This window comes from Acipenser ruthenus, chromosome 28, assembly GCF_902713425.1.
Source record: "Acipenser ruthenus chromosome 28, fAciRut3.2 maternal haplotype, whole genome shotgun sequence".
Taxonomy (NCBI): Eukaryota; Metazoa; Chordata; class Actinopteri; order Acipenseriformes; family Acipenseridae; genus Acipenser; species Acipenser ruthenus.
Genome location: NC_081216.1, coordinates 4,029,074 through 4,044,291, shown reverse-complemented (window position 1 = coordinate 4,044,291; position 15,218 = coordinate 4,029,074). Strand labels below are relative to the sequence as shown.

At 37.5% G+C, this 15,218-nt stretch overlaps 1 protein-coding gene across 3 annotated transcripts in view; it reads right to left on the bottom strand.

The window, feature by feature from the left end:
• Positions 1-15,218, bottom strand: part of LOC117434819 (sodium channel protein type 4 subunit alpha B) — a 54,142-nt gene that overhangs the window by 8,266 nt on the left and 30,658 nt on the right. For 2 of the 3 annotated variants that reach the window (XM_059003091.1, XM_059003090.1), the window contains 12 exons: positions 13,876-14,049; positions 13,225-13,581; positions 7,782-8,222; positions 6,656-6,776; positions 6,311-6,465; positions 5,833-6,006; positions 4,602-4,724; positions 3,746-4,030; positions 3,459-3,512; positions 3,083-3,220; positions 2,745-2,849; positions 270-540 (listed from right to left, as the gene is read on the bottom strand). In XM_059003091.1, coding sequence (XP_058859074.1) covers positions 270-540; positions 2,745-2,849; positions 3,083-3,220; positions 3,459-3,512; positions 3,746-4,030; positions 4,602-4,724; positions 5,833-6,006; positions 6,311-6,465; positions 6,656-6,776; positions 7,782-8,222; positions 13,225-13,581; positions 13,876-14,049 — 2,398 coding nt within the window. The remainder of the gene's footprint in view (positions 1-269; positions 541-2,744; positions 2,850-3,082; positions 3,221-3,458; positions 3,513-3,745; positions 4,031-4,601; positions 4,725-5,832; positions 6,007-6,310; positions 6,466-6,655; positions 6,777-7,781; positions 8,223-13,224; positions 13,582-13,875; positions 14,050-15,218) is intronic. The other variant, XM_059003089.1, reaches the window with a different exon arrangement.

Sequence of the window (15,218 nt, the reverse complement as noted above, 5' to 3'; positions counted from 1 at the left end):
AAAACATTTTAACCCTCATCAAACAATATTAATCTGCCTGTGGGGAAAGATAATTATCTTGGTTTGATTTTTGTTCTTTTTTTTTTTTAATTTAATCACTGTTCAAAAAAAGACAACTTCTAAAAGTGTGGATGTTCAGATTCACAAAGCTACTAATAATATTCATGATCAGTAACCAAAAAGACTACTTCTTCAGTCTCCAGCACTAGCGCTTATGAAATAAACTGTATGTAAAAATTACACTTGCATTGTCTACTTGTTGAACTTACCAACAACAGAAAGAATGACCACAACAAAATCAAAAATATTCCATCCCACAGTGAAAAAGTAATGCCTCAGTGCAAACATTTTGAGGACACACTCTGTAGTGAAAATCACAATGAAGATCAGGTTGATTAAATAGAGGATATCTTCTTTCTGTGCACTCTGGTCATCCGTTTCAACCATCATGGTCACCATGTTGAGGCAAATAAGGACCATAATCAAGATGTCAAACGCTTGTTTGGTGATTATATCAAACACCACTCCTTGGACTTTATTCTGTGTTGTTTTGAAGAGGCCAGACAGAAGACATACAAAAAAAAAAAAAACACAAAACAAAAAGAGGGATTATTTAATGTAATGTTTCTGTTGCAGTTAATACAAAATATACAAATACAAGGTAAAAATACAAAGGTATCTGGCCAGATTAAAGTGCTCACTTGGAGACTGAGTTAACTCTAAACACACCGCATCAAGAAGTGAAGCATAAGAACATGTATGTAATCCTTTTAATCAACAGCACGTCACACAATCACTGAGTAATAAACCACTGATTAGTCATTGAAGCACAATACTGTGAAATAGTAGCTTTGTATTCTTAGTAGGGATGCACCGGTCATTGGATCAAGACCAGAATCAGCACCAATTATTAATAAAATACCATGATCTGTAATTGGTGTTTATTATTATTATTATTATTATTATTATTATTATTATTATTATTATTATCATCTGCCCTTTTCAATGACGCAGCTCTAGCCAATCTGTGGTGTAATAAACATGCTGTCTGGAGATACATTAAAACAACAGATTCCAATGAATTTCAAATTGAGTCCGCTGTAATTGACCCACAGAGTTCACCTCCAGTCCATGCTGTATACAAATTGACATCCTGTACCTGTGGGTCGCCCCATCAGTCAGCATTGCTGAATGCACACTGTTGTAGGGGTGGCGGCTCCCGGAAGGAAGTGCAATCATGTGTGTACCTTTTTTGTAGTTGCTGCAAACTGTGTCATGTTATCGATATTTGACAATATGTTCTGTTTATGCATAACCACCGTTTGTATGCTTGGGGCTTTCCAGTTATTTCCATACAGTTCATCATAGGTGGCCTGGTGGTCCAGTGGTTAAAGAAAGGGGCTTGTTTCCATGAGGAGATGCATTGTTCACCCCCAAGTCACTTTTGATAAAAGCATCTGCTAAATAACTAAATAATAATAATAATAATAATAATAATAAAATAATAATAATAATAATAATAATAATAATAATAATAATCTGTGTTTCTTGAACCTTCATATGACACACTGGTAGTGAATAATAGTACATGCGACATAGTATAGACTACAAGCTTTTACATTGTTAACTGCAGTTCTAACAGAAATCTACATAAGGATCTTGGGGAAAAAATATTTAGAATAGTTAATATGATGTGTTTATGTTTTCTCTTAAGCTATGTGTCTGACACAAGTATGTTTGATACAGTTTATTATTTATCGTTTCTTGGTTGTCTTATTGCATTATATATTTACTAAAATATTTAAAAATATAAGTCTTTCAATGTAAGCTTGTCTTTATTTTTATTATCTGTAGTTGTAAACTAGCTTTTCATAGTAACTATGCTGTATTTCATGTTGGAAATGTTTTTACTGCATTTAATCCTGTACTTTAGAGTACTGTAATCTGTCAAGTGTCATTTAATCTGTAGTATTTTGTATTTAATTATATCCTGATGTAGCTATCACTGACACTGTTATCTGCTCTGATATTGAATCGTATTTTGTCACATACTTGTACTTGCTTGAACCGAAGTCATTGTATTTTATCTTGCTCTTAATTGTATTAATACTTGTACTGTAATTCTTGAAATGTATTTTTGTTTACGACTGTAAATTGCCCTGGATAAGGGTGTCTGCTAAGAAATAAATAATAATAATAATAATAATAATGATATAATAATAATAATAATAATAATAATAATAATAATAATAATAATAATAATAATAATAATAATAATGTTGAAACGGAAATGCAATATGAATAATGCAATACAATTTGTAAAAAGCAGATTTTAAGCTTGAAAACACAAATTAATAAAACTATGCCTTCATAATATGCAGGTTTCAGGGTAGCACGACCTCTATTTAGTACATTCACCCATCAGTGAATGTATATTATACATTTAAGTTCAGTAAACATGTCACATACTTTTGATTTATGCCAATGTTTTGCTAAATTCACTTCTAGCAAATGCATAATCTATCAAAATACACACAATAAGTAAAATCTGTGATGTGTTCAGTTTAATGCTTAAATAAATGTTGCATTATAAACAGTGAAAAAAACAGAATCGGTATCTGACAATTATTGATATGGAATATCAGTAATCAGAATCGTCCCCAAAAATCATAACTGGTGCATTCCTGATTCTTAGTTAAATCCGCCCCTAGCTGTGATACAGTAGGCTGTGTATTTGTTCGTACCTGTGGTCTTGGAATAGGCTTTTGTGGTTTCTTCGAGCCAAGCTTTTTCATGGCATTGTAGTATTTCTTCTGCTCTTCTGTCATGAAGATATCCTTCCCTCCAAAGTATAGTAAAACAAAACACAAATTATTATCATTGCATACATTATAATGCGATGCAAAAACCCGCTAATAAAGATCATTACATCAACAAGCTGACCTGTATCTATAGGTGATTAAATCTGTGAAGTATACATAGATCAACAGGTTACATTTCATTGAAGTGCTCTATACAAGCACGGATATCATAATAATCAGTTACTATACAGATATTCATTGTGAGTTGCGCTGATACTTATCTTTTTCTTTTGCTGATTGAAGTTGTCAATAATGACACCAATGAAGAGGTTGAGAGTGAAGAAGGCTCCAAAAATGATGAAAATGACAAAATATATGTACATGTAGAGGTTAATTTCATAAGATGGTTGATCCTCAATCTAGAGAGAAAAAGACAAATGTTTTATGCTTTATCACATTGTAACAATTCAACATTGCCATGTCTTCTGTAAATTACCACAAACTATCTCTTTATTTGCTGCATGCAGCTAGGCATAGCACATAAATACCTTCAACATTACACTCTATATAAAGAAGATTCTATGTGACACTGATATACTTGACATATTTCAATAAATAATCCCTGTAAATGTTTTTTGTTTTTTTCTGATCAGTTACCCTCCGGGAGTCAACTGCAGCATACATGATGTCCATCCAGCCCTTGAAGGTTGCCTAAACAAAATTTAAATAAGAGGACATGATATGAGCACCAGTAAACTATAATGCAGTGGGATTTGATGCATTAAGACAGTGGCCTAATAATAGGCTTTCTGGTTTTCTTTTTTTTTTTTTTACAAAATCAATAAAATATATTATTAACCTATAAAGAACATTTCCTAAATAATGTTAAACAACAACAAAAAGCACAACTTTTTTTAAACCAGGTATCATTCCTCACTACTTACCACTTGCAATAATGAAAGGTATCCCATCCCCACATTGTCAAAGTTAACCTTCATATTCACCCAGCGAACTTCAGTGAAATTTTGTTCTATTAACTCCAGACATTGAGTCTTGTTGTCGACCACCATGGTATTAAATATTTCTTCAGAGGTGACATTAACACATCTGTAGAACTTCCCAGCAAACATGTTGACTCCCATGATACTGAAGATGAGCCAGAAGATGAGACAAACCAGCAGGACATTCATGATTGATGGGATGGCACCAAGCAGGGCGTTCACCACAACCTGCACGCAGTCAGAAGATTCAGCAAACCAGGACTCAAAATCACTTCATATTTGTTTAAGAAACTGAAGAGTACAGTTCCATTAATTTAATGCAAGCAAAAGACAGACAAAACCGATTTCAAAATCAAAATAATGAATACCAAGCTTCCAATGTTACAATAATTAGCAATACATGATTAAGGTGCATGTATGTATGAGTTCTTAAATGTGCTTGTTAATATGGGAACCTTTGTATTAAGAAACATACGAAAGTTCACAAACGAGAGGAGGCCATTCGGCCCATCTTGCTCGTTTGGTTGTTAGTAGCTAATTGATCCCAGAATCTCATCAAGCAGCTTCTTGAAGGATCTCAGGGTGTCAGCTTCAACGTATTATCAATGTATAGTTAGTTGGATGAATATGGATATTGTATTGCTGTGTTGACAGTGATTTAATTCCAGACTCTTTGTAAAATGGAAACACTGGCCTACTGCATGTTATGAATAATTGGCAAATCAAGCTTTATACAATACTCATGACCACCACTGTTTGTTACCACTGTATGTTTCAGTTAATTGATGGTGTTATTTACCCTCATGCCCTCAAACCGTGACAGTGCTCTCAAGGGTCTCAAAGCTCTCAGCGTCCGTAGGGATTTAATGGGTCCTAGTTCAGAATATCCCATTAAGTTTGCTGCTAAACTGATCAAAGAAACCTGTAAGGAAGAGTGATAATGATATTATATACAGAATGAATAACATTTTGGAGTAAGAAATGTCAGCTTTACAACATTTTTAACCTTTAAAGAGTAAGTAGCGGGGTTCCGAAAAATATAGTGTTACACGTCGCCACGTATTGCTGCGACTATTTAAATAACATACCTGTAATTTTTCTTTTCGTTGTTAACATCCTAACAACCTTTTACTCTTATAAATTTACAGTCTGTTTCAAAGCTCTTTTCAAAATGTCTGCTCTATGCACTGGGGTTTGAGATCTGTCCTCTAAATCACTGCAGGAAGAGCGATTAAAAAAAAAAACACAACACGTGCTCTGGCTTTTCTGTTCCATACCACATCATGGATCGTTATTGCTGTGTTACCTGTTTGAGAATGTGGGCAGTAATCCTTACACTATCTGGTTTTATTGATATCTCTAGTTTAGGTTTGCAAACTAAGAAAGACAAAGATGCTTAGTCAAAATAAGTCTGGTCTTTTTATAGGGTGAGAATAGTTTATCCTTTAAATAATATAATAGTCATAAATGTGATATAGGGTATTATAATGCTATTGTATGTGTACTGTCCAAAAATGAGTCTTCCCACAATGTAATATTATTTTATTGGTAAAACTGGATAATACATGTTGGTCATTCCAGTGGTGTTATTTATAAGCTAACTACTGCAGCTGTACATGAATTAAACGTCCATGTACAGATAATTATATTAAACCCTGATCCCAACATTAATCCATCAGGAAAAGAAGCTCATTTGTATGTAACATATGTACAACATGGCATGTACAAAACAAGTTTGCATTTCTCAAATGCAACACCTGATTAGTTTGCAAAGTCTATGAAAACTATGTGTCGAAATGGAACTGATATATGTCATGACTCTGACCGTCTTGAGTTTCAGGAAGTAGAGATATCTTTAGCTATTATAGTAACTCCTTCTTTTTAGCAACTGCTAAAGTAAAGCATCTCCCAACAGCTGCTTTACAGATGCATAAAAACAGAGATCTCCTGAAGCAGAATACTGTGGCTAAAATCACAGTAATCACCCGTTCAAAATCAGCCACACTTCTAAGTGAACTAAAAATACTTACATCCACAATGAGAAAATCGAGCCAGCACCAGGCGTTTGTAAAGTATGTCTTGAAACCATAGGCAGTCCACTTTAAAAGCATTTCAATAACAAATACATAGGTGAACACTTGATCTGCATATTCCAAGAGGATTTTTATCACCTTTCGTTGTTCAATATATATGTCTTCAAATGCCTGCAAATGAAAAACAGGAAGTTACAGGGAAATGTACAGGGAATGGAGAATATTTTTGAAACGTGCAATATTTAGCACATGCTTTTATGCATCAGATCACTGATTAATAAATCCTTCATGTATTCTGTAATGTATAAAAGCTAAAGGTGAATTTCAGTCATGATGGTAAGACAGCAGATATAAAATGCAGTGAAAAAATAATGTTGGCATATTTAACAGAGAACATGACTGTGGGACACATGAGCTTTAAATGTGTGTGTCCAGTATCTCAGATTGCTGACCCTTAGAGACAAATAAATCATACCAGCGCACCGCTGCTCATCAAAATCATAAAGATGATGAAGGTTTCAAACCAGTTGTGCTCCACAATTACAAAGCAGGTCTTTCTTAAAGTCCACCAATTCTTTCCTTTGCCTTGAGTGATGTCAAAAGTCAAACATGGACATCGCCGGATGCAGCCTACACAATGGAAACACAGAACAGCTGTTATTTTAAACATTTTTGAGGACCATAATAATCCAGAGCATTGTGGATTCCTAGCAAAACCACAGCACAAGGCAGTACTTCTTACACGATACAATAACAACAGCAATCTTTAACTACTGAGTGCCTGTTAGAGCAGGGGCCATCTCTGAAGATGGCACAGTACCTTCTGTAAAGCATGCTTCTGGTTGATCAGCTTCAGGGGTCTCCTCCGTAACTACCTCCTCTTGAACTTCAGGAGGTTTGTAATCAGCTGGGCTGCAGGTCCCTACATCTCCCCTCTTCTGCTATAAGGGAACAGCATTTCAGATGATGAGTTTTGGAAGGCATCACCCTAAAAGCCAGCGTTCAGCAGTAATGCCATTATTCAGCCGTAATACCGTCATTATTCTGTATGTACTGTACAGCCCCTAAAACTAAAAATGAATGATTATAGCTAACAGATTCATAAAAAAGTACCTGAAATAAAATATATGTGACATGCAAAAGCTCAGATGGACACGAGCATCCATTCATCCCCAGATTGCTTTCGTCCTTGCCCAGGTTTCATCACAATTAGATCACAAATTCCTGGGATATATTTAGTTTATTGTTAGTGCTTATGAAAGGTGACAGAGAATGGCTCTGGTTATAGTGATGCCTCAGTCCTGTCCTGAATCCTGTAATTAGGCCACATTCTATGTTGGTTTTGTAATATGGACTAATGTCCTCTGTGGTCTTGGTTAAGATTGCCACACTCATCCACTTGACATGATCAGGTTTCAAACCCAGGCCTCCAGGGGTGAAAGGAATTTGAAGCTAATGGATTATCCTTCTGCGCAACCAAGCTTTTTATTTTTAAAAGCACATATATGCATGCATTATAATTTGTTCTGAAAATGATATGACTTCTGTTGGAAATCTGCACTATATTGTAGTTACTAATACATCCTGTGTTCGAGACATGCTAACGTGGGATACAGGTACAGTATGTTAGCGTCCTGGGTGATTGATGGTAGTGTGCAGACTTCAAACCACAGATGCTGTTTTCTCTTCTGCATTATGGATTTCGACACACATACAGGATGGTTTGTGGTTCATTTGATACTGACACCAGCTGATTCTAACAGCTCAACTCAAAATAGCTTTCCATTTAAGATATATTCAACGGTCAAGTGTTCCATCTTAAGATGGGGTGGGGACTGGACTGACAATCCCAGAGTATTGTATTGTATACAAAAGTCCCTTATAATAATTTGTCATTTATCTTTTTCTTTCACAGATATTGTAAATAATATTACGAATATTCTTACATTTTTAGTTTCTTCAGTCTCATAGTCTGAGCTAAAGTCGTCTTCATCTGGACTTTCAAAATCAGATTCTGCAAGAGCGATTGGGACGCTAATGGTCAAGTCAGGATTAACCAGAAATTCTGTGCGGTTTACTTCTTCCACTACATGTGTGTCCTTCCCAGACACGCCATCCACACACTTCAAATCCAGCTTGGTGTCTTCTCCCGAGACCATGTGATTGAGCACAAAGTCATCCTTCTTCAGATCCTCCTCTTCCTCCTTTGGCTTTTTGTCCAGCACTCTCCAAATGAGCCCCAAGGCTGTGTTTTTCACAAAGTCAATACCCCTAGTAATCCTGCCAATGGCAATCTGAAGATTGTTCATTTCACCATCTTCGTCGCCGCCGGCGAGGTTGTCACCACTGAACGAGCTGAGCAGCAAGGCTAAAAAGAGGTTCAGCACCTGCAAACAAGATCATACAGGTGTGTTTTACAAAGCAATGCAACTTATGGAACCCTATTTCTGCAACAAAAGCTTTTAAAGAGTTTACAAGGAAACTACAGGGCTCTGTTTTATTTTCTACAAACACTGGGCAAACGCTTGGTCTGCTATTGGTGGAAAATGTTGGATAATAATACTCAAAGAGCTTCTACTATACTATACACAAGACGACAGGCCCCAACCATCCAACTGCATTAGGTACACTGTTTTAAAGATATCATCAATCCCAGTATATATTAATGATTTATTGAATGGAACAATCATTATGCAATGGCCCATTCACACACATGAGTAGTACTTCGTAGAGAAGTCGATGATAGGTAAATATGATTATACTTGATAAATGATGCTTACTAAACTTACATGATGATTACATAGTAAAGATTTATGTGCTTCCGTATTGGCCTGAAGTACTAATAAATATTGTCTGCCATCCGTGTCGAGACAGCTATCTTCAGTGCTAAAACTGTATTCATTAGTTTGCCGGTTCCTTTTCTCACATTTAGTCAGAGATCATGGTTAAAGGTTCTAAGTATGCTGACTTTTTTCATTCCAAGTCGGGTGTTATGATTCAGCAGAGGCCCTAAATAAGGTTCTGCAAAGCCGCAGAAACAGCTTGTGTGAATTCACTCACGGAAAGAAAGATATTTTCAATGTATTGCTTTTATAAATGCTATGGTGTATGGATTTTAACTATACAGGACATAGCTTCATGATGCATGTGGTGGACATATACAGAGGTGCCCGTAAGGGTTAGCACTGTGGTTTCAGATACTCAGTCATGTAGCTGAATGCACTGTAAACTCTAACACAGGATCCATTGACTCAACTTATAGCACTGCCAACACCCTTTGAAACAGCATTCAGCAGTGCTAGCAGTGGATATGAAGTCTCCAGCCCTGCTATTGATACAGTGTACCTGTTTACAGCAATGCCAATGTGTGGTCCCTTTGTAACATTTCCTGCGCTTGAAGTTCACAATTATTATAAATGACTAAGAATTCCAGTTTTTGTGCTATAGCCTCTGCTTTCTGCATTGTTTTGCAAGTGGGGCACTGCTGCTGTACCCTTGAGCAAGGTACTTTACCTAGATTAATTGCAATTATCACGCACACTATAAAGTTTAGCGCCCTTTTGCAAATGAGGCCCTTATAATGTCTGTGAGATCTCACACTCAGAAAGTCCAAAGAATTCTAAAGCTGAGGGAACATAAAGCCACTTTTTCAAGAACAGTGGATTAAAACATAGCTCCCGGAGACTGGGTGACCTAAACCCCTTTCACACTTGCATTATCTACCCGGGTCAGAACCTCCCAGGCAGGACCCGGTGTCATGCGGGTCGGCAGCGCGATTTCACACTGCAATACGTGTATCAATGCCCTGGAAGCAGCTTGTTACTGACGCTTCCACCCAAGCTTCTCTGGATTGAACTGTCAGACCAAATTTTGATTTGAGCAAATGTTTCTTCATCCCTGCTGCAATCTTGCTCATGGTGTGTCTCAGGCAACAAAAATATGGCTAAACAGAAAAAACAGAAACATTTCTTGCGGAAGTGAAACTTTCACCGCAGGCGTGGCTGTTTGTTATTGTGTTGGCTCACGAACGGCCGTCAAGCATTTTGTCTCGCTCAACCCGGATCAAAGCGTGTCAACCCACATCCTGAGGGGGGTCACTGGGTAGGAGTGCCAGTGCGAAAGGGGCTCTAGTTTAAGGCAGCTGCTGTATCAAACCCCAAGTCTCCCGAAGTGGCCTGAAACCTAGTCTCCTGAAACCGTTTCAAGTCACAAAGTGGCTTTGTGTTCCCTCACCTTAAACGTTTAAACCACAGCAGAATCTACATAAACAGATTAAGTACGTTAATATCAGCTTTATGTCTGCTTTTTATTTAGATTTAATGACTTGTATTTAGAACAGTCTAATCAATTTGAGAGTATACTTTCTCTTGAACTCTTTGTATGACAGGCCCAACGCTTCACTCACAGAACTGACATCAAAGAGTGTGCAAGTAATACACTTGATTAGAGGCAGCCACCAAAAACATACTGTGTGTGGTTAGAGGTTTAGGACTTGTCACCAACTTTGGACCCATAGAGTTAATTTACTGTTGTATAAATATTTAATGAACTTTCAATGATACAAGTCTCTACTACAGTATACATATATTACCTGTGTTTGACACTGCTAGGCATTTAAAAAAAAAAACACTGTATACATTAATATATTCACACAACACTTACTTATCTTCATAAGTAAGTATTAACTTTGACTGACATTCCTAGTGTGTGGGCTACAGACACCGCTGTCACATTTGCTTTAATTTCCTTTCAATTGGTATATTCTTCTGGAGTACAATTGTCCTCTTGCCTTATATCTTCTATTTTTTATACACACAGCTGTTGGTGTCTGTCCCTTGGTTCCAGGAGATGGGAATTAATACATACCCAAGGTCAGAGCTGCTTTTACTGGATCATGTCATTTGACTTAAATAGAACCCTTTGAATAAATAGCATGCCTCCTACCCGGTAATGTTTGTGTTCAGTACTGGGACTAGCCAATGGGACGGGGTAAGAAGCCCTGTTGGTTTTGGCACAGGATTTCCAGAGGGACTTTGTTACTTCATAGAGAGGGTTATTTCCTCTTCTCTCTATGAATAACTCGACAGGAAATACAGTCTGTGTCATTAATAGTAAAGAACAGTTTGGTTCCCACTATGAATATGGAGGTAATATTAGTATCCTTCAACAGCAAGCTTGCGTACACTTCCTCTTTTGAAATGTTTAGAGCAATGTCAGGCTGATACATGTGTTTTCATGCTTGTTGACTAGTAGCCAGTTTGACCGACCACTGAATTGTGGATTATTTATTAAAAAATTCAAGACAGGCCATGAAAGAGGAAATTTAGGGTAATCGCAGTACACCCTTGGACAGGTCATTGCTTCGATCCAGGTTTATTGCCTAGTACTGTAAAATGCTCTAAAGTAAACTGGCCCTCTAAAGTCACCTTGGACCTACAGGTGCGCGTAAGCCTTCAGCAGGAATAGATACAGGTGACCTGATGAGCACGGCGGGTACCTGTCACATGGGAGGCTTTTAGAAATTAGTCTGCTGTTCCAGGTGCGGCAACACCAGCCTGATCTAGCACACCTGTCTACCCACTGCCCTCAAGAAAGTCTCCAAGTGTTTCTAGAGCTACCATCTTGATGTGTAGCCCATCGAACATCACAAAAAAAGTGATCCTCACCGTGGCTTGCTGGCCACCTGCACTGGATTTGTTTTGCAATTTAGTACAGAGGTTGATCAGCAGTGATACTGGACACCTGACGGATTCAGAATCTCCACTGCCTTCTTCACTATGTCCATAGAATGCATAATCATAGCCAGTGACTTAGCCTGGTGGTAGAACAGGGCAGTAGAGAAGTGAGGGCCATGCTGCGCATCTGGTGCTGCCCTGGGTGGTTGACAGCTAGCATGGTATGCAGCCCAAGAGAGATCCCCTTGCACCTTGCCCATTCCCACCAGCACAAGCATGTCACACAGAAACTCATGAGCGCTCATTGGTGGCCATTTTGTAAAATGTCTGCCACAGCCTTAATAGGACATATCTGCGATGGCCCTATAGCCAAAACAATGTTACAAAATTAATGCTTTTATCATCAAAGTCACAATTCTTCCATATTTTTCACATATCTGCTAGACTATGATATAGTTCTTAAGCTGAGCGTTTGTGTGATTCCTAATTTTATTGGATGCAGAGCTCCAGAAAAAAGAAGGGGGAAGGATGTGATATACTATACAGAGCATCGTGGTGATTGATGTTCTGCGCTGGTGTAGGAATAGAAAAAAGCCAAAAAATAACCAAACCACCAAAGACAACATTTACCTGCTAGATGCTTTCAAAACAAGCCAAATTTGGCTAGAAAAACAGCAATCTGGCAGCACTGATCAAGGGGGAGTAGTCTAAAAGTTCCATGCGAGACACATGCATTACTTCAAGTTCAATGTACAAATAAAACGTGAATTACTATAATTTTAGAAAAATCTGTATTTTAAATTGGCATTCCGGTACTTTCAGATTTAGGACTGCATCACTGATTGTAGTACAGTGTTTTCAGCACAAAACTGAAAAGTTGCTACCTACTAATATTGCTGTTAAGTGTCACTAGAGCAGCGCATAAACATGATCTGTAGTGCAGTGAGAAGTGTGGCAGGATTCAGTGCAAGCATCAGCGTGAAGCAACTTATTATATATGCAAATAAGTACAATTACAAAACGGCTTGGAAAAATTAAACTGCATTATTGGCTAAACAAGATCACATGACCTTGCGGTAAGAAATTTCTTCTGCAAGGTTTAGGGGTGAATCACCTCTGAAGATCAATTTTGTGGATTTATTTTCTTTAAAATCCCCAAATCTCTGTCTCTTTGGCCACGGATATCATTCCTATAAAGCCCCGGACTGCAATCTAAAATCGGGGTGAAGATCGGTCTCATTGGATCTTAACAACAAAGGGACAGCATATGACAAAAAAAATAAATAAATGTACTGCAGATTTCCGTAATTAAAATTGAACAAAAGAGTTCCTGTGGTTAGCAATAAAAGCCGATGTCTGGCTTCAACGGAGGGACTTATGTCCTCACAGGCTCGAATCTAGACTGCTGGTTGACAAAAAAAACAGCATTTTATAAATAAATAAATAGTTATTATTATGTTAAACGGTGTTGTTTATTTATGTGTCCAATAATTAGCTATATATATGCTTTATATATATCCTAAGCAAAATTACATAACAGTGGCCTTGGTGCCCTCTACAAATTTATTGAACTGAAGGCCATTTTGGCCTTGCCCTTTTTAATGCCAATTTAGAACCCTGTTACTATATGTACTAAAATAATAAATAAGCAACAAAGCAATGAACAATGGCAAGGTATGGAAATGGGAAATGTGGTATCAGACAGGGTACTCACCACCAAGTTCCCAATCACCATGACCATCATGAAGAGGACCAGGCAGATTCCCTGTCCTGCCACCTCCATGCAGTCCCACATGGTCTCAATCCACTCCCCACACAGGACTCGGAATATAATCAAGAAGGCATGAAAAAAATCATGCATGTGCCAACGAGGCAGTTCACAATCTAGGCTGATCTTGCAGACGCATTCTTTGTAGGATTTTCCAAAAAGCTGCATTCCTACCACAGCGAAGATGAAAACGATAATGGCCAAAACCAAAGTGAGGTTTCCCAGAGCTCCCACGGAGTTGCCAATGATCTTAATGAGCATGTTCAGGGTGGGCCAGGATTTTGCAAGCTTGAAAACACGAAGCTGTGTGGCACAAAAAGGGACAGAAGGGGGCAGAGTTAGTGCCATTAATAGAAAACGATTAGGTTAATGTTATCTTCATGTTTCATGACATACCAAAACTTCACTGAATTCATCAAAACTGGAACAGATCTTTTCAACTTGATTTTACTTTCAGAAAAATATTGCAGATTGAACCCTAGCATAAAGATCTTGATAAATACGTGACTAGGCGGTTTACACACTCAAAACGTATATGTTTAAATAAAATACAATAGATAAGCTCACTTGTGCTGTTAGAGTTGGTTTTCAACTTACTAAACGGAATGACCGCAGCACTGAGAGACCCTCAACATTTGCAAGCCCCAACTCTACCAAACTCAGAGTGACAATGATACTGTCAAAGATGTTCCAACCAGTCTGAAAGTAATAGTATGGATCCAGGGCAATGAGTTTGAACACCATTTCAGCAGCGAAGATTCCAGTAAACACCTAGAAAACAAGTAATGCAGTGTTAAGGATAGTATATATGACAGGGCAAGTCAAAACCATTCATTAGCTTGGGAGTGAGATTGTATTCCAGAATTATAATAAGCTTTTTATTATTATAGGGCACTCTGATGCATAAGAAACTAAAACTTTGTATTCAATGCAAATCACCTTTATGAAAAAGAAAATCTTATTCAGAGAACCAAATTTATACACAATATACCTTGATATAAACTATTAGCAAGTATGTCCACCCTTTTCTTTCAAAACCATTGAAATTCTTCTAGGGACACTTTCAAATCATTTTGTTATAAACTCTTGTGGAATGGTGCTCCACGCTTCTTCCAAGATCTTCCAAAGATCATCTAAGTCCTGGGATTCTGTTTTACTTTTTCTTTGACCAAATATTCCCATACAGCTTCAATGATATTGAGATCTGGGCTTTGAGGGGGCCATTCCATGCATTGAAGGACTCCAGCTTCCTCTTTCTTTTGCAAAGAAATTTTAATTATTCCAGCATGGTGGATTAAAATGTGTTTGTACCTTGCTGCAGTCAATATACCAGCAATTTTCAGCAATTTTCCAACACCACTTGAGGATATGCACTCCCAAATTTGAATTGAACCTCCCCCATGCCTAATTGTTGGCTTCAAGCAAGGCTCTTTATAAGTTTCAGTTGTTCATCATCTCACATACTGTCTTCGACTGTCTGTATATGTATTGGTGCAAGGGATATAAATGGGTCTGTGTAACACGAGTGATTTAAAATATATAGTTGTATTTAGGCACAGGGATTGCACAATCACTTCACGTGCAGATAAAGTATGTAATAGTATGTGAACATGGGATTGCACAAATTAGCTCTTGCTGAGATTCAAGTGAATGATTACTTAGTAATTGAATCTCGGCACAGCTGTATATCGAGAGGCACAAAGCACTCACTCGGGATTGGGTGTTCAGGGAGAAGGAACGAGAAAGAGAGAGAGGAGAATAAAAAAAAGATACGTTTAAAAAGTAAAATAACAATTGCTGTGCCGGAGGGCAAGCACGATACTTGTAGTGTTTTTAGCGTTTAGTCTGTCTTTTTTGGCCACCGCGCTGTTTTATTTTACAAAGTGTTTTGTTTAAATCTTTAATTTGTTTTGTTAATAAAAAGCTGAGCGCTGTAGTGG